The sequence below is a fragment of the Anarhichas minor genome, unplaced genomic scaffold (assembly GCF_050575085.1).
Source record: "Anarhichas minor isolate MPS153535 unplaced genomic scaffold, ASM5057508v1 ptg000003l, whole genome shotgun sequence".
NCBI classification, from domain to species: domain Eukaryota; kingdom Metazoa; phylum Chordata; class Actinopteri; order Perciformes; family Anarhichadidae; genus Anarhichas; species Anarhichas minor.
The window spans coordinates 9,322,211-9,342,708 of record NW_027466449.1 but is presented as its reverse complement, the minus strand read 5'-3'; the positions used below and the strand labels follow the sequence as shown (position 1 = coordinate 9,342,708).

Below are 20,498 nucleotides of genomic sequence, written 5' to 3'. Positions count from 1 at the left end.
CCATTACCCTATTACATGTCCATGAGTCACACTGAGGTACCACTAATACAGCACTTAGCAGACCACTTCAAAGATGTCTGCCTCTTTTCTGTGGAATCTCTGTCTGAGTTTAAGGAGCTCTGGAATAAGTGATTTTGCTCTGACATCTGTAATACGTACAATGGGCCCACAGCTGCAGATGTGGGTGCAGTGTAGCTGTGTCTCTGTGCTGTCTACCTGTCTATTGTCTGACTACAGAACAGATTTCTACATTCCAATTTCTTATCTTTATTTTAGGAATACATATTAATCATTTTTTTTATTACATATTTGTCCATTTACAATAACATTACTTCTTTCCTGTTGCTTCTTTCCACATTTCCCGCTCTCATCCCCTCAGGCAGCAGGCTTTGCTGGCAGCCATCAGTGAGAAGGATGCTAACATTGCCCTGCTGGAGTTATCCTCCTCCAAAAGGAAAAAAGCCCAGGAAGAAGTGATGGCCCTGAAGAGGGAGAAAGACAAACTCATGCACCAGCTCAAACAGCAGGTGAGTCCACCACACGTGACCACCAAGCTATGTATATGTGCATATAAACGATGAATTAAATTTACAGCACCTCCTGGTCTAAGAGGTTGACTGGCCTGCACATGAAACAAATGGAGCCTGGCCTTGCGGTCACCGTTCAGGATATGTGAATCAAAGCAGCACTACAAATTCAAACCTGCTGCCGATGATGAAGCGTTGCCTGCGCTAAGACAGCCTCATGGGCAGACTTTTGAACTTCAAAACCAGGAACAGATAGAGGTTAATAATCCGTGGTAGTTAACAGAGTAGACTTCCCCCCCCCCCCCTCAAACCACATTTACTGCAGAAACTGTGATTCCAAATCCAGGCACATAAACACACAAGGAAAACTTTTCTTTTAACAATCATGTTGCAATCAGAGTCATTAGATGCACTCAAGCCGCAGACGTAGGTTGGTGTTTATGATGAGTCGCTGGCGGACTTTTCTGTCTCACATCATCTGGTCAAAGAGACATATTTCCCAGAACACACACACATATACTAACGCACATGCACCTATTTCCCATATTGTCCTGGCTCTCAATATAACCTGAGGCAGATGAAGGTATGTCGGTCATTTAGGTCTGGTCAGACCACATCAGTGACTGAGCTAACGTGAATGCTAACAATAACGAGCCAACAGCAGGGAGTCCACATACACGGTCTCCTGAGTCACAGGGGCTTCTGGGAAACATGGTGCATTTAAAAGTCAACAGATGCGGTGGCTGGGTGTGCATTTTAGTGCGGACTTATGTTTGTTCGTGTCTCGTAAACAGTAAACAGTTTCTAGGGGGGGCAATTCCATTCGAGGAATTTCAAGGAAAGCTTATTATCTGTTTATCGCCATTGGATGCGTCATGTTTTCCCCTTTGGGTAACCAGCAGTTAAAGTCCACCTGATGATGTGATGAGCTCTAATTGCAACGACGAGCCTCCGGGCCTGGAACAGAGGAGAGGAGAGAAAAAGATAGGTTGGGATGAGAAAAGAGAGGAGTGAGCAGCACATAAAATGTCTTTGTGTCCTCTTTCTCATACATGAAGGCCTTATATTTTAGAAGGCCTTATATTTTAGAAAGTCTTCAGGCAAACATGCATTTAAATCCATGGCAATGCTACTGCTAAGTGCAACGGTGTGCCAGGCAGTGCTATATGGCTTCCTAGTGCAGGGGCCCTGAAAGTGTGATACTTTGTCAACTATTCATGTTGTGGAGGTTGTAAGGTAAACATACACTCCTATAAGGAGTCAGAAAGAGCTCTCTGGAGGTTATGTTGTTCAACATGACACATACCGGCTCTCTGTCTTCTGACCCATTGACACACATATAAGGATAGGTTGCCTTCCTTAGGTCCACAACAGCCAATGGCGGAAGGAAACTGATCAGGAAATGCCAAAGAATTATGGGACTCGGAGTCTCATAAGAGAAAGCTGATATGTAGACAGCAGATAGATTTACAGATAGCAGTGCCCTGCCTGACCTCCCCACATCCCTCTTTTGGAAGATCTTGTGTATGTGTGTGTGCATAAAGCCTACCGTCTAAGACAAACTTTCCTTTCTCAGACAGTTTGTTTGCCTTTGTGGCATAGGCTTTCTTCAGCACAGACAAACACATATATATAAAGAAACAGCCACACACACACACACACACACACACACACACACACACACACACACGAAGAGTGTAGTGTTTAGACTTCCCGAGGAGAGAGTCAGAACAAATGTGTCCCCATGAGGGAATTCTTTGAGTTGTCCCATCCTAGTGATGGATGGCCAAACGTGACTGGTGCTTTGAAGCTGAGAAAAGATGGATTTGGAATCCTCAGAGGTGTGTCATTTTTCTGTGACTTTCTCTCTCTCTTTTTTTCCTCTTTCGCTCTCTCCCTCCCCGCCTCTCTTTCTTGGACGCACAAGAGCATCTATCCTCTCTCTATGCTAAAAAAGACAGATTTTGTGTTTCTCAGAGGTGTGCCATTTAGAACAGCTTATTTAAAGCGATCTGCCTGATTGGTCTCTGTGTTACTCAGTTTTTATGGCAATGTTCCACGCACAGAAACACACAGAGACTTGATTAAAGGAGTATGTATAAGTGTTGTGAAACTTGTGCTGTCTTCACCCAGCTGTGTATTTAAGGCCTTTCTTGTCAGCCTCCTGTGTCCATATGTGTTAAAACAGCTCTGCTCTAATCAGGACAGGCTTGTGATTTACAGAGGGCTTGGATTGAGGTTTGGGATGCAGCTGTGAGCACAGCAGCGGGATCATCACTGCCCTGTTTACGCCAGCAGCTGCACTTTGATACATATGCAGAGACCCCTCACTCCACACACACAGTACAGACCAAATCTGTTATGGTTAGAGATGTCAATGAAAAACTCTCCTCTTCCCTCCTCTCCTCTCCCAGCAGTGGCACCTGTGTCTATTCCAGGCTGCCTGATCTACAAGCAGGCCTGGAGGCCATTACTGAGCTGTTTACTCTGCAAAGCGCCTAATTAACACTAATTATAACGCACACATTCCAGCACACGGACATTTTATATGTGCTCACCTTCTTCGCACATGCACACAGGAATATGTGTGTAAGAAGAAAGTGTATGTGTGTGTTTTTGCATGTGTGTCTTTGTGTGTGTGTGTGTGTGTGTGTCTGTTTGAATAAACTGGATGGCCACATCTGGGCTGTCCTGACCACACAGTGAGATTCTTCCAGAAGCAATTCATCACATTTTTCAATTGTGTTTTTGTCTGAGGTCATTAAATGTTAACTACATGCGCACACACACACGTATGCAAACACAGTCTCGGACATTTGGCCTCTCATCCTACCAAATATGGTTGTAATTAGATGAACAGGAACAAGCAATATGGTTCTTATTAGATTAGCAGCAAAGACTAAACACACATTAGCCTTTTTGACCCTCAGCTACTGATTCATTTTGAAAGTATTTCTCTATCAGAATTAAGCAGCATTAGTAAGCATTGGGGAAGAGTCTGTATGGAAGCACCTAGAGCGTGTACTGTGTTGTACTACAGCAGTTACATCAGCTGCACGGTATATGATAGTAATTGTCCTCGCCTAATGACAGGTATCAGCTCTGTAACTGTTGCATTGAGGCCAGCCCCACCCAGTCACACCTGCTAGAGTCGACACCTGAGGTCACAGAGGGCCGGCCGTACACTTCCACCTAGCCTTTAACTGATCTAACCACTGGTCTGGTGTCTCTCTTGTCTGAGTCCTCCTCCATCCCTCACTCTTCATCTTTATCTCTGTCTCTCTCCTTTCCTCTCACCACGTTATCGGTGTTCTCGCCTTATCTAACCAGCTCTTCTCCAATTTAAGCTAATTGTTAACCTCTTTAATACTAGCCACATCCTCTCCTTTGATCCTGACTAGCTCGTTTCCTCAGTCATTAGGCTTCAGCGCCTTATCTCAGCAGCGATGTCTCCAGGCCGCTTACGACTGTAACACCATCTCCTTCCTGTCTTCCCAGCTGACTCAGGCTTCTTGTCTCTTCCTGCCATGGCTGTCTCTCATTTAAACAAGGAAAGCCGCAACATTTTGGATGAGAGATGTGTGCATGTCTTTCCTTCGAATCATCTTCATCCCATACACAATCCCACCTCCCGCTCTGCAGTCATGTCCACCCTCAGGGGGAGTATGTGGAGTTAAGAGAATAAAGCTGAGCCTGTCAATATATCTGCACCCACTCTGTCTCTGTCTATCTCCCAGACAGCTGGCCTCAATGGAGTTGAGCTGATTGTTAACGTTAGTCATCCTATGCTGTTATCTCTCTCCAAAGCAGTGATGTTGGCAAGATGACAGCCTCTTCCACACATACACACAGATGCAGAGACACAAAACAAAGACACACAGTCTTTGCATACCCATTTACAGGCATTCAGAAAAATACATGTTTGAGAGTAATTTGAATCAATGACATCTAACAGGATCTTGCTTTACCTGGGCCAGAACGCCTGTGGCCTTAGGCTACATGAAACACTCACTAACTGTTCTTACTAAAATTCGTGTAATCCAATTAAATGATAATCTGCAGTACGGATGACATTTGACAGACTTGCAATACTTTCATCAGGCACTCCGACTCACTCAATTTATGACCTGTCAAGTGTTGTTAGCGGCACTGTTTTTATCCTCTTCGATGGATTTCAACATGATTTTACCCCATCCAAGAATCCCTCAGCCTAATCATTCTGAGGCCTCGGGAACATTTTTAAGGGAACAGACAAGCAGTGTTGGAGAAATAAAAGGCCTTGTGTACGCGTGTTTTAATTATGCTTTATAAATCTTCTTGTTTATCTCCTTTTTTTTGGCAGACTCAGAGCAGAATGAAGCTGATAGCGGATAACTACGAGGAAGATCACATTCACCCTCAACATCATCCTCACCATTCTCACCACTTGCATCCAGCAAACATGCATCACCGAAGCCTGCCAAGAGGGCCCCCCCATGCCAACCACCGACCCCCTATGGACCAGGTCAATATGAATGTGGACGCACACACACACACACACACACAATGCAGACATACACCCAGTTTGAACTTGTTTACACAAGCAGACATGTTTTGGGCTCTCATCTTCATGTTTTTTTAAGTTGGTGCAATATTATATTTGTCATCTCCACCGCCAGTCAGTTGTGGTTGGACTCGGCAGCATACAATTTCCCTTCTCTCTTCTCTCTCAACCCCATTACTTCCTGCCAAGTCAGTTATTCATATCATTTAGATAAGAGGCATGAAGGGAAAAGCTGCCAAATAACTGTTTTTGATCGATGGGATTTGTGTTTGAGATTAGTTTATACATCATTCATCTCTCATATGAGCTCCTTCTCTCTGTCTGCGTATCATATACAGACTGCCCTGAGGACAGACTTAATGTGTCTGTTTGAAGGAAGCTGAAGAGAACTGTTGTTGTCATCAGCGCAAAGTGTTTGAGATGTACGTGCCTGTACGTGTGCGTGTTTAGAGGCACATGGAGGTGCACATCTGAGTCTTTGTTGATACAAGATTAAATCACTAACAGGGAAGGCAATCTTCAAAGAAAGACAGACGATCTCACTGTCTTTCCATTAGCTAATAAAAGCTTTTAGTTATTTCAATGCAATATAAACTCATCACAGCTCTATTGTTGTCAAGAGGTTGTGATTGGGGGGATTCCAAACTAGGAAGATGAAGTGTGTGTGTGTGTGTATGTAATGTTTGGGGATTTAAGAGCAATACCTGGGGATTTCCACTTCAGTTCTATCTGATATGCACTAATATACATTTATAGACTTTATGAATGTTTCTGAAACTGCTGCCTAAATTGGAGTGAAACATGCACTGGGGATCCCCACACACGCACATGTATAAAACCACACAATCATATACATGCAACACACCACACATACCGTCGCAATATGTAAGAGGACAGGGTAGCTGGTTTTAATATTCTTTTAGTCTTTCACGCCTGTGGAAAAACTCTATTTTTGATTCCTAAAAGAATGTGAGTGTCTGGGGTTGATTGACATCCATATGCATACTTTTCACGCAGAATCTCATACAGCAGGGTATATTTATTTGAACATTTGCATCCTTTCCAACTACAGAATTAATCTACATCTATTTTTGAAGCTTTTTATGGTATATTAAAGTCTAGAGTGGGAATAACATGGAACATAGTTTAACACTTAAAACAACCCTTTAATCCTACAAGGACCACTTTCAAATACTAGCTGTGTAGTCATTAGGTTATATTATGTTTTGGCTTGCCAAAATGATATTATCAAGATATCAAGTCCCTGCTTTGTTCTATTGTATTGCAGAATAATTTGCAACAAGGGTCGGCTCCATATTAAATAGTTAGCTGCAGGGGGTCACTTTTTAGTATCACACATTACTTTCCTTTACTTTGCACTTGTAAATATCTTTCCTTCAAAATGGCTGCCCGGCACTATATTACTGCAGCAGTGTTTATAGTGTTTGACACATAAAACAGTAGCTCTCTGCAAGCGATATTTAGTTTGTACTGAAAAGCCTAGCATAAAAAGTATTATTAGGGTAGCTGGGAAATCTTGTTAAGAATGCAGAGAGTAACAAAATAACTCATCAATCTGGACAGATTTGAAATATTTTTTCTATTAAGCATAGGTTTGATATAAGACAATGCCTAACATGTGTAAATTTGCAAATAGTGTATATTTAGTCTAGTCTGCTGACACATTGCATTGGAACCAAATGTCAAAATAAAAGATGTGTATCAAGATGTCATCATCCCCTTCTGTCCACAATCCACAGTTGATTATTATTTAGCTACGTTGTTTCTCTGTTGCTCTCCCTCTTGTGTCAAGCACATAAGCTTGAGAAACGTCAGACTCTTTTGACAGAGATCAGCCAATAACCTCATGGCTTTTCCTCGTATCTGATCTTTGACCTCATGGGGAAGTTCGGCAGAGGTCACAGTAAGTGTGTGTGTGTGTTGGTGTGTGTGTGTGTGTGTCCCTGAGGTGAGACTTTTACATCTGCTGTCTGTATTTTCTTCACACTCACATTTTTTCTCTCCATGCCTCCATGTCTCTTTCAGTCTTTCCTTCAGTCCTTTCTCCCACCATCTTTCCGTATTCAAATGTACAAATGTGGCCAGTGGTTCAGTGCATTGCCTGGTCCAGGAACACCACTCGAAGGATGATTGATGATGATAATGATAATGATGATGAAGAGGGTCTGCACACTCACCCTGCAGACCACAATGCCATTCCAGCTTGTGCCATGAATAACAGTGACCACACCTGCATTTAAAACTTTTTTTTTTTTTTGCCCAAACACAGACACATACAAACGACATGAATACCCAGCTGGCACATTTAAGAATCATGAGCACAAATGCATGCACTGGAATAGTGAACACGGAATACACTTCAGGTTTTTCCATGGAGCCAAACCACATGCCATTCAAAGCTCATTGCTACATCCAGTGAGTCCGTCCCAATCCTCTAACTATACTCCCTGTCCTCTACTTAATCCGTGATGGACTTTCTCTGAGGACAGGTGAAATCTAATCAGAGGAGACAAGCGCAGGAAGTGGATTTAGTCTCTTGAGATGCACCCCAGGTCTGTGTTTCAGCATGGAGTGTGTGCAGTTCGACAGACATGTTGTGTTCACATTGTTCTCATTTAGCATGCCAGCACTACTGCCAGATACTTGGCAGCAGCCTCGGAAGGAAATAAAAAACAGCAAGTGTTTATCAGAGACAGAATTATACAACATATTCTTTTGGGTTGTTGCTCATTTTTTCAAAGCCGTAACATGCTGCCTGCTTCAGGTTTATGAGAAGTAGCATATGGTATTTGGCCTGTTTGTGTGTATGTGTGTGTGTTTAACCTGGCAGACTCAGTGGTTATAAGCTTGGCTCTGTTTACAGGGCCTGTCACAGCCATTAACTGCATGTTAGCATTTAGCATCTAGCATGTTCCATTGAAAGGCCATTACATCTATAGCTTAGCTGCTTAGGTGTCGCCTACTGAGTTTACCAAGCTTGTCACAACCACTCAGTCCAACCAAAGCCGCTGTGGACTGCAGCCAAGGCCCTTGTGTTTTTTTAGCTTTTATGTAGCATAGACTCAACTTTGCCGCAGCCTAGTTAAGCATTATGCAGGCAAGAGCTTGGCTATACTGAGCTGCCAGGTCATGCTAACCATTGTAATGTTAGTGTCTGAGTGAATTAGCCTTCCTGTTAGCAGGGCTCTTGTCTGCACAGTTTCAGCCCCAAGGAAACCCCTTCTGTGTTTAGTTATTGATTCCTAACAATCACACTGCGGAAAGCATTTTATGATATCATACACAACTTTTCTGAATGAGGACAATGAACAGGAGTGTTTTGATTACAATTCACAGGGGGTTAGGTGGACCATACCATTAAGCGATTAGACTCTACTTGTAAAGACATTACCACTGGGCCAGAGTTTGTACATTTAATGGCTTGGTCCAAAATTAAGCCATTTTCTGCCACATACATGCTATTTTTGAAGACTTTGGACATAAAGTACTGATGGTTTATGGATTGATAATGATGATGATGAATGTTTTCCATGTTTTTCTCATAGGACGATGAAGAGGGAATATGGGCATGATGACCATCTTCATGGAAACCCTGCATCCATTTGTCCACAGTGAGTTTATATTGTTAAATTTTTCTACTAATTTTAGAGTTAATGCACTCTTTCCCAGGGTGTAGTACTGTATAGCAGCTCCAGATATTTTAACGATCCTCTACACAATAGGCTTCTTCAGTGGGCTCAAGTAACCATTAGCCGGGAACATTGATGGCACCACAATAACCACAGAATTACCCAAGTCTGAGAGAAGAGAGTGTAATAGAAGCCGGCTTCTTTTCCCATTGCTTATGAATTCCAGTCAACTAAAGCCTCAGTTGATTCAGAGGTTTATGGCTGTCTTTCTATGAAGTGCTCATATGCTAGTTGTGCCGCATGCTGTGCGTGTACTCTGTGGCTATAGGTAACTGTGTGGTATTACTAGACCAATGCAAACCCAGCAGCCTAAAGTGAGTGTACCAGGGCCCATAGGTGATAAAAACGACACAATGAGAAAAACCAGAGATGGATGGGTCTCTCTCTCCCCACCTCATTTTTTCAGACGTAGTCGCAGTTTTACCGTCCTTCCCCACCCTGTTGGTGCCAGTGTGTGGAGTAATTAAGACAATACGACACAGAACAGTCATGAAACCTTTTTTTAAGGATGCAAGCTGAAAAAACATAAAATGAAGAATGCAGTCATAAAGGATAATTCCTGCTTTGGGTTTTTTATATCGAAGCCCCCCCATAGACTCAGGATGCCTTTGAACGCAGACGTGTGGAAAGAGGTCTGTGCAATGAGGCTGATGGTGTGTGTGTAGGACAAAGAGAGGCAGCGAAAAATAGAGACATGTAAATGTACATATCAGAGACAGAGAAACACAGACAAAGAAAAGAGAGGGAAAGAGGCAGAGTGCTTATGTATCTGTGTGGGAATGAGAGAGAGAGGAAACCAGACAGCATTGTATACTCATAGTTTCCAGTGCATCTCATTCTTTTCCCCCAGTAATCCACAGGTGGACCATCACAAGAAGACTCTGTCTCTAACCTCAACGACTTAGTAGTTGTGCACTTTGCCCTAGTGCTGCTTTTGGGATTAAGAGTCCTATAGCAAATGGTTTGTGTTCCTGCAGTGCAAAGCTTTAGTGTGTTTAGCTATTATGTTTGTGTGTACATTTGCAAGTGTGTGTATGTGCGTGTGTTTGTGCAAAAGAGCGTTGCTGAGCTATACAGTGCCGGAGCAGCCCACATAGCCTATAATCCAGTCCATGTGTGCTGAGAATGCAGCAGTGTCAGGATTCACCGTAATGAAACAGACCACACTGCCCCCTTTCTCCCTCTCTTTCCATCTCTTTTCCATCACTCCTGTTCTTTCCACCTCTTGCTAGTTTTTCGCTTGCCCGGCTCTAACGTATCTTACTTCAAGGTAAACCTAGAGCTGGATCCGTGACTAGCCTACTGCTTCGGTATCTCCAATCAGATATTGTGATGGTGCGTGTTTGCACGTGTGTGTGTGTGTGTGTGTGTGCATGCATGTGCGTATTAGTGCTTCTTATCCCGATCTAATAGAATAAGCCAGGCACATTAGCCTTTAGCACAGAATGGTGTTGTGGCTAGCGATATCAGTGCTGCTCATCTATCCACTGCTGTTATTCTGGCAGTGCACAATGCGAGCACAGCTAACGTGTATTAGCCATTCTCAATGGGAGAACAGATGGGAGCCATTTAGCGGTGTGTAGCTACAGCGCAATAAGGCCAGACCTAATCCCCATATCCTGTCCCTGAGTGAGCCCTCTCTAATATGAGCAAACAGAGATGACAGCACCGATAGACAAATAATGGGATCTGTGTGTATGTGTGTGTATTGGTGTCTTTGCAGACATGCATGCTTTGATTGGTGTTCCTCATGGATAACCTTGACTCCCAGTGCTCAGCTACATTTTGAATTCCACACAAACCTAAGTGCTGAGTTGAAGTTGGCAAGTTCAAGTTCTGAGCTTCCAGGTGTGGATTTGTATTGGTTAGCCATGGTTCTCTCTAAAAGGACACTGGTGCTCTGATTGGCTCATTGTGGTTGTGTATGTCCTGCTGTTGATTACAGAGGTTTTGTTTACCCTCTTGGCCTCCCAGACCCCCCTCTAATGAAATAAGAATGTCCACTTGGACAGAGAGTACAAGAGAAGGGGGTTGGAGGAAAAAGTAAAGGAGAACATGGGGCCAAAAGAGTGAAGCAAAGTGGGGGGGGGGGGGGGGGGGGGGGGGGGAGGTTTTCTGGAAACATTATGCTTTTATCCCACCGTGAAGTTATTTGTACTGAATGAAGCGAAAAGAAGTTGAGAGGCTTTCCAAGTGGGGACAGAAATATGTTTGTGTACGTGTGTGTGTGTGTGTGTGTGTGTGTGTGTGTGTGTGTGTGTGTGTGTGTGTGTGTGTGTGTGTGTGTGTGTGTGTGTGTGTGTGTGTGTGTGTGCGTGCAAGCAGGAAGGAGTGAGGCCTTGTTCAGGTCAAAACAAGTCAAGAAGATGGCTTTCATTTGCCCATGCTGTGTTTGCACTAAATACAGTGTTTGTATATCTACATTGTGTCTGCCAGTAAGTATCTATATGCGCAGGGAAAAGTCTAGAAAAGTTCAGTGGGGAAACTGAAATTGGAGAGCAGATTGTCAATCCAATGTACTATTTTAAAATACAATTAAGTGAAAGTTACATTTTTTTATGTGGGGTTGTATGAGGTACTCATCCATAGTCGGTGGTTTTCCTGCAGTAGATGCAGCAGCAAAATGTTTTCGCCACCTGAAAAAAAGCCTTAAAAAAAGCCTTCCTTGAAAATGTATATCAGTCAAAGTGTATGCTGTATTTAGATATTTTCAGTGCCTTAACTTGCCGTCAGACAGCCCGTTCCGACAGGAAACTGAAGCCGTTTTCTATTGTGTGACTTTGTTGAATCCAAACTAACCGTTTAAAACACTAAAGTCACTCAATAACACAAACAAACCAAAAACTCTGTTTTTGTCAAAAGAGTCTGTTGGCTTTGGCGTGAGCATAGTTATTGGCATCTGTTACATGTCGGAAAGAGCTGTCGGACAGCAAGATAAAGTGGTAAAAATATTCTAAATAATTTCATAATTTACAATAAATAAGTATTTCAAGTGGTTAAAATATGTTTTGCTGCTGCCTTACATATGATTTGATATTATGCAGTGAGCCATTCATCTGCTATTTCCTGTATCTCGCAATTCTGGTGGTATTGTAGCGTTCCTACAGTGTTTTCTGTCTGATATCCCTTTTTTTTGCTTTTCAAGTATGCTTGATTTTATGATAAATTTAGTTGATATCAATGAGTAGGTTATATACTGTAACTTGCAGAATATATATGACGTAAATATGTATCCCATTTTGAATCAGTGCCAGCAGAATCTTTTTCAGATCGTTGGTTCAACAGCTACTGCAAAGATGAAAAGAAAAGAAAAATGTGGTGTGCAGACGTATGTTTTTTGCAAGCCCTGCAGGGTGTTCTTCTAATTTATACCAAAATTGTTTTCCAAAAGGCCCTTTTTATTAATTTGAATTCTTCATTTGCAGGTAAGCCAGTATGAAACGGAGAACGATTGCATTTAAAACGGGAAATTGACTTGTATTTTTAGTTTAGTTTGACTGAATAATTAATTAGAATTGAACCAAGCTTAAAAAAGAAACATGCAGAACTATTAAAAAACATATATTTGTTTTGCTGTGTATGTGAAAGTGACAGTAATAGAGAAATAGTTCAGTGAGGTGTATTTGAGGTGGGTGCAAAACTTCACGGGCAGCATATCTAACTTTATCCATAATCTAGTCAAATTGTTGACAGTAAGAATGGTATGGCTTTATGAATATTGAGATTACTCTTCTATGTGTTCTCTTATCTTCAGGTTGTTAATGAAACCTCAAAACCACCCTCACAGTGGATATAATTGATATTGGAGAAAAAGAACATGACAGTATTGACTGTGGGAAATTACTGCACCTCTCATTGTCTACAATTTTATAATTGCGATAATGGCAGTTTACAACTCAGACGTGTCTGTCTTTTAATGACACCATGTTCACATTCCTCTAAACAGCAAACAAAATGCCATGACATTTAATTCAAGGTTGTCTTTGAAAGAAAAGTCTGCCAGCGACATCATGGTCGAGCCGGCTCTGCCACTTTTTCTGCACTTTGTGCCAGGATGAATCTCCAGTGTAAACAACTATCACCCCACGCATTAATTACTGTTAGGTGACGGCACATATTTTTGTAAAGGCCCCATGTTATCAACACTTAGTAAGTCTTAATTAATAAATCAATTGGTTTCACTCTGGATTTTCTAGACATTCAGGAGTTTAGTCTACATCTGCATCTGCACGCCTGTGCACGTGTTCATACATACTTGTGTGGGCATTTGGATAATGTTTGGGTAAGTATCTCCTCACACATGTGCTAAGCCGTGCTGTGCAGTATGTCTTTGGTGACCAGTGAACCACAGCTCGCAGGTCAGCAGAGGCGTCTGACCGAGGCCATCCCTCAGCCAGCTGTCAGCATCATCAGTCTATGAGGTCAAAGGTTGTTCCACCAGATTGAACATGAGTGGAGAGAAGTCGATAACTCAGCAACACCTGAGCAACAACATCTGAGTGCACTCTATGTTGTATCTATTTCAGTCCATCCTGAAACAACACCTGAGTTATTTTCCAAAAGGCCCTTTTCTTGTGAAGGTGCAACGTGCTGTTGCACCTCTGTATACAGAGCACAGAGCCAAGACTAAAGGCAGCAGTTGCTGAAAACGAACAAAATATTAAACGTGCTTCATTTTTACTCATCAGTACAATCGTTGATACATGTTTAGAAAACCCATTTTCCCTGAAGTAGGGCAGGAATTTTGCATTCTGCAGCAAATTCGAAAACCCCGTTTGCGAAAAGGGAGCGTTTTTTTTTGGTGTGAGATAGAAGACAGTTGCTCGCTAAGACAAAGCCATCAAATGTGTGCTCAACCGTGAACTGTATGCTACCTAATACAAACAGCACAGTTTAAATTGATGAAAACAACTTGCCCGAAATCTAAAGTACTGCACCAATTTGCCTCCAGGCCTACTGTTTTCTGTTCAGATCATGGTAACTACGGTTTGAACCCGAGATTTCGGGGCGGTCTTGCAAAAACGTGGGACGCACAGAGTGGAAAATTGGGAAGTGCTCCGCAACGCGCAGAACGCTTCACTCTCATTGAAAAACAATTACAAAAAGCCGCGTCGGGCTGCTAAAATGCAGTCTGTCCAATCAGGGTCTTAATCATCTTGAATAATTGTTATACTGTGGCATCATGATTAATTTCACAATGACGTATTGCTTTTTTAAAATGCCTTGCAAATTAATACCTTTAACTAGGTGAATGAAGAGCGGTGATATAGTTGCTTTGTCACTGTCGATGTATGAAGCTGTAGACAGACAGGATCCAGAGATGCTTCTTCAGCTGACAGAGGAGGAGGTTGGGGAAGGAGGTAGGAGGGAAAGAAGGACTGGCAATGTCGTGAGGCAGACAAGTTTATTCCTGTTTTTTGTGGTTTTCTTGAATTTATACGCTGGAGAGGACAGTTAGGCACCTGATGTGTGGATCATAAGGCAGTTTGTCTGAGTAAGCTCTTTTTCCCCACCCACAACACACTCATTACACACGCAGAGACATGGCCACACACACAATCGCTCGTGCTATGCTGCAAATTTGCAAGAGCAAATACTTAAGTTGGAAGCAGTTTTGTTCAGGCAATCCAGTTGATGGGGGGGAACCACAACAAACCGTCTTAGGAGCTTAACAGCCAGTTAATTGTTAAGGGCTCACCTCAGCTGACCATAACATATCTGCTATCCACTTGAGAGCGGAGATGATGGAAGTGATTCTGAGTCTTCTAACACTGTATTCAAAAGTGACAAGCCTTTTTCTCATCCAAGCCAACCAAGGGGGACCGAAATGGGATTTGTCATATGGCCGCTGATGGTTGCCGGAGTCAGCATCCCCTTGCAGCCACAGTGGGCCATGAGCCTAGATATTACCACTGGTCACGCTGTCCATTGCCACAGGGTTATTTCAGTTGCACTTTTTAAAATGAGTTTTTCTTTAATATTTTTCAAGGATTTCATTTTATTAGCAGTTTAGTTCCGGTTTTTTTAAGTATCAACTTTTAGGTGAATTTAGAGTAAAAATGTAACATTAAACCAGATAGGGCATTTTTTACTTTTTGTCAAGCTCGTCACAGGACCTTTTGAAGATTGTATTTTATACTGTCTGGTCGACATCCCTAATCCCCGGTGCTGCCTCTCTCTCATTGTGAACTGGGCTCAGTGCTCAGTGCTCTGACCTCTCTAGCTTTTTTAAAGCATTAAGGTAGTTAAGTGTTTCTCAAAGTCAGTGTTGTTCGACGTTATTCGTTCAAGTGCACAAACATGCCTGCCAGAAGACAATAAGCACTTACTTTTCTTTCTCTAGTATGTAATTGAAATGACGCTGCAGAGCTTTCTCATTTATGACCACTAATTCACTGGCTCAGGTTCATAATCTCAGAAATGTGGCAACTGCTGTAACATTAGCCCTCAAAAATGGCTTTATCCTGACTGGCTGGGCATATGCACATTTACATGGCATGGATGTGTGATTACCTTACCTAAATTATAATCATTGTAACATCAATGTTTGATACGTTATGTCCATAAGCTGAAATAGTTTTACTAAACCACCTCATCTTCCCTTCTCTGTCTGAACATGCCAGGTGTGATTCAGTCTGTCTGTAAACTCTGGTTTGCTCTCTGTGCAGAAATGGCTCAGCCAGCCCACAGTCATAAATCAGTACACCTCAAGCTGTAGCTATTTTTCATCTCTCTCTCCCTCCCTCCCCTTTTCCCCTCTGTTTTCCCCTCATCTCCATTGCTTCTCCAAATGCCACTGCCACAAGAAACATTCAAGTATTTTGTGGCCTACTGACATAGACCAAGATTAGAAATGCAGATCTTAACATTGTCGTGAATCTGTGGGATGTTGGGGTCCAAATGGGAAAACATATTCATTATTTCAATGTCTAAAGCAAGTTCCTACTGTGCAGCCAGTTGTGTGTGAGAGAGAGCGAGTGTGTGTATGTGTGTGTGTGTGTGTGTGTGTGAAAGAAAGATCAAGAGAGAGAGAGAGAAAGGGAGAGAGAGATTGGTAGGATTATAAGGGTGTTTTGTGAGCTTATTGAGATGGCAGCACACAAAAGCCCTTCCCTCCGGAGAAACTCGCACCTGGGGAGGCACCGGCGAGAAATTGCGTGCATTTGTGTGTGCGTGCTTGAGGGCTAGAGAGCAGAATTGTGCATAAGAGAACTCTCAGTGGGTCAGATCCCCTGTTCAAGACGGATTACATCCCAAAGAGAAAGTCTGAACATCCACAAAGAGGCACTGAATGAGGGAGGTATAGGGATTTGGAAACAGAGAAAAGGGAATCACAGCCTTTTGACTTTAAACCTGTTATTTTCCTCAGACTTCCTGTGCTCTCCTCTCTCTCTCTCTCTCGCTCTCTCTCACACACACACACACACACACACACACAAACCAAAAGCACTAAAAATATCACACAGCCTCAGGTCTTGGGTAAGTCCTGCGTTATTCCCCAAACTGTGTTTTTAACATATAGACCCACCCCTAGGCTGCCAATCATAGACGTGCCCACTGCTCTCAGGCAGAGGGAGATGAGAGGAGACTCACACCTGCTGACTTTACTATGTGAAACTTGATCACTACTGATATTGTACCGCTCACTTAAAGGATGGCACATCCTGCAACATACAGCACTTGTGATGCCTCAACTCAAGCACACACGCACGCACGCACGCACGCACATACACACACACACACACACACACACACACACACACACACACACACACACACTTAAATCTCCTAATAGAAAGCAAACATTTATGATCAAGATTGACACCTGGAAACACTGTGGTGGAGAAATAACACTAAATGTATTTTAATAAGTAATAGCAGAAGGAATTTCACTATTTTCTTTCCCTATTCTCGAAATGCCAGAGCTGCTATCGGACGCTCCTTGTAGGATTGAAGAGGAAAACTAACAGGAATTTACCTGTTTCCGTCTGCTGAAATGCATCCTAGTGCAGAGTCAGCGAAGAGGCTTTATAACTTAGGCTATCGCGGAGCTACTGTAATAACATCAACAACCGTTGGACTGCCACTCAACATTAAGAGCTGCCCACTAATTAAGCCTCGTATAACAGTAGGCTGCAGTTTATTTCTCACGCTATTCCAACACTTTCCCAAAGGTCTCCAACGTCAGGGAAGCTTGTAAAAAGCGAGATGTGCTGCGTTGGCATTGGTCGGAACAACAACACTTTTTATCATAATTGATGTCTTGCAGTGTAATTAGTTATGAAAGCTTTCTTTCCCTCAAAAGACGTGTCGCTGACATTCTCTATCAGTGACCTATTCAAACCTGCGTAGTGTTTGTTGAACTTAGGCTTCAAATCCCAAAATGGCTCACCGGCCTATTGCTGCAGGGTACCCATATGACATGGGTAGTAAAATGTTTTAAAGCCAGAATAAACACAGAATATAAAAAATAAAAACAGAATAAACTTCTCATTTGGGCCCCACGCTGAAAAAAGTGTAAAAACCCCTGGCCTGAACGAAAGATATTCCAACACAGCTCAGCTTGTTGGGCTCAGTAGTTTTCAACCAGGTTGTGTTTTCCAGTGAAACCTTAGAATTGGATGCCAGAGTGGCCTCTCTCTCTCTCTGTCACTAGATCACTAGACAAGCAGATTAGTGCTGTAGCTGCTCTGTCTGTCCCTTACAACTTACTGTATGTCACTGCTATAATCCTTGTCATCAAACCAGTGGGTCAGGCTACTTTACAAGGGTGTCTTTCATACATGTATGCACTTATGCTCACATGCATACAACTCACACATGTGCATTAGAACTCCCTCTCCCTCTCTTTCTCTCTCTCTCTTATCTGGGCCTGTGGAAAAGCCACACTTGTACGATGACATTCAGCACAGGATTAAAGCCCATGTAAGACCCTCCTCAGTTTACACTGCTGCTGCCAAGAGGGGATCTGTACAACCACACACTCTCATGCAACCCTGTACACACACTGGCAGAGACACAAATGCAAGCACATGCACACGCACGTACTGTAAGCAGGCAAGCAAAAACTTGTTTGTGTATGCACACACACTCTCACACAGACAAATCCCAGCACCCTTGTTACTTAGCATGTTGTACTCTTGTTACTCCAGACCAAAGGAAGTCTATCTACTCAACAAACCCAGCGAGACATACAATGAGGCCCCCGCCCCCATACACACACACACACACACACACACACACACACACACACACACACACACACACACACACACACACACAAGCACACTCACACTGACATCCTTTTATCCTGCATCCCGCAACTATCATCCTTGCTCTTCTCTCTGAAACAAGAGTATCCTTGCCAAGAATGAGCCCAGACACCAATTCCATCCGTCTGCAATGGAATCAGACACACACACACACACACCCACACACACAGACACACACATACACAATGTCACATACAAACAGAACTGTTTGCACACGTGTTGCCAGGAGGGACAAAGTGATGAACAGTTATAGTAGACTACCGGGACTGAGACTGGCGGTTTGAAGATTGAAGATTGAAGACAGACTCTTTGGGTTTTAGTCGTGGTATAAGGCCAGACAAGACCTTAGTTAAGATGCTGCTGTGTATCTAGTCACATTGTGTGTGTGTTGTGTCTTATTCTTTTGTGCATACCTCTGGGGGGTTAGTTGGTTGGTCTGGAGAGGATTCTCATTGGAATGTGTTCTGATTGGGCTAGACAGCGATCCTTTTCTGATTGGTTGTTTATCCGAAGGCTTCCACTTTGGGGGCTCCTTTGAATCAGTGCATCTCTGTCACTCCCTCTCCATTTATTTCTGTTTCTTCTCTTCTCTCGCTTCATCTCTATATCTTGTAGAGTGCCGCTGGCTCTGTGTTTGATGTGAGTCTGTTTGACGGGCTAAAGCAGAACCAGCAGTGGGCCTTCTCTTTGTTTCTGCCAAGCCGTCGATGCTCAAAGTGGAGACCACAGTAACGTTAGGTGCTAAATGGTCAAATACATTATAGCACAGCTTGTTTCCCAGGAACAGAACGGTAAATGTCTTTTTTTAAGTTTGTGTGCACTGTTGAAAACTGTTTTAATACAACACATGTATTCAAGACTGATTGGCATTGCAATCCTGTATTTGCAGGGGAAGTGATTCCCCCACTCCATTAGTGGAGCAGTAAACAACTCTGTGCTTCAATTTGAGTGGGAATCAAAACAAGTTTGATTTGCTCTTGCCTGGTTGTCGCTTGTATTTGCATAAAGCTGATCTTTCGTCAACCTTCCCCTGTAGTGCCAATGGGCTTCTTATAAGTCTCTGCATCTCAGCAGACGGTGCCGGGCTGCAACACTACATCCAATCACAATAAATAGCAGCCTATTGCCGACTCAGTTTTTTTGTCACCTGAGATTTGGTACCAATACTAAAACCTGAAAATAAAAATGAATCAACAAAAAGTATTTGTTCTGGTGGCTGTATGCTTAAATTAACCACATTATACCCAGTTCATTTTCTTCCAGAAACTTGCAGGCAGAGATCGTTCTCTCTCTCTTTCTCACCAAAAAGTCACGGATTGATACCCACTGTTATTTGTATCATGTCAGTGTTACCAAATATATTTTGTGACTTTCACTGATGCTTTCGTTTTTTTTAATTCCTGAAATGTTTCCTTTTTTACAACACAGAAAACAAATACCAGCAAATATAGATATACAAAACAAAATAAAACAAACAAGAGTAAACTGTAAAACACGATAGAATATGGTGCAATACGGTACAGTAGTACAGTACAGTACAATTAGTTCCTCTCCCTCATATGTTCAGTAAAGGGTGCCTTCTTAATTTCTTTAAGGTGTAGACAAGAAACCATGTGATCTAGCCATCTATAAAGCAGTCCGTTTTACGATAGGCTGTCTGATGGTTTGATTTTAAGTTATTCTCAGAGGAACCGCATTAACCATCATGTGACAACCAATCTGGTCTTTAAAAACACTGCTATCACCCACCTCCAATCAAAACTATGTTGAACTGTACACCAGCTGGCAGAGGGTGGGAAAGAGAGGTGACCAACCAAGAGCGACTCACTTGATAATTCTTTCTCACCAAAAGCAGAGTAGATCATGGCAGGATGAAACACCAGTCATCAATAGGTGCCATTGTACTTTTGCCCCTCTCTAATATCCTATCCAGGAGTGGCCTAGCCTGTCAGAGTGTGCACGCAGCAAGGTTTCAACCCTGCAGCTATGGGATTAGCTCCACTGCTGGGTGGTCCTCCTCCTACTGGTCTCAGAACAGCATCATAGTTTACTGCGCACTCATTCTAGGTGTCAGCATATTGAATCAGGTCAGGTCACTGAGTTTTGTGTCTGACCATTGCAAGGTTATTGTACTTGATGTACGGCTTGATTTGAACACGTTTACATATTACCTTTGTTTCCATAAACTAATAATCAGAGAAAAGCCTCCAGTTTAGAGATGGGATCTTATGACTTTAAGGTTGTTGGATTCAATCCCTAGTCTCTTTGGGAAGACTTGGCTGGGTAAATGGGTTCTTCTTGAGCTCTAGCGTTACTGCTCAGTGGCCAACATGCGAAAGCTGTGGTTGTATTATGCTGCGGTCAGACCAGAACTGTCGAGATCTAAATTTACTTGCTTGCCATGGCAAACAGCGGGTGGGGCAGGAAATAGTGTGGGCAGTGTTGC

General features: G+C 42.7%; 1 protein-coding gene across 1 annotated transcript in view; it reads left to right on the top strand.

The window, feature by feature from the left end:
- Positions 1-20,498, top strand: part of LOC142955395 (ERC protein 2-like) — a 136,617-nt gene that overhangs the window by 93,823 nt on the left and 22,296 nt on the right. The window contains 3 exon segments of the mRNA XM_076096901.1: positions 380-527; positions 4,870-5,031; positions 8,637-8,702. Coding sequence (XP_075953016.1) covers positions 380-527; positions 4,870-5,031; positions 8,637-8,663 — 337 coding nt within the window. The 3' untranslated portion in view covers positions 8,664-8,702.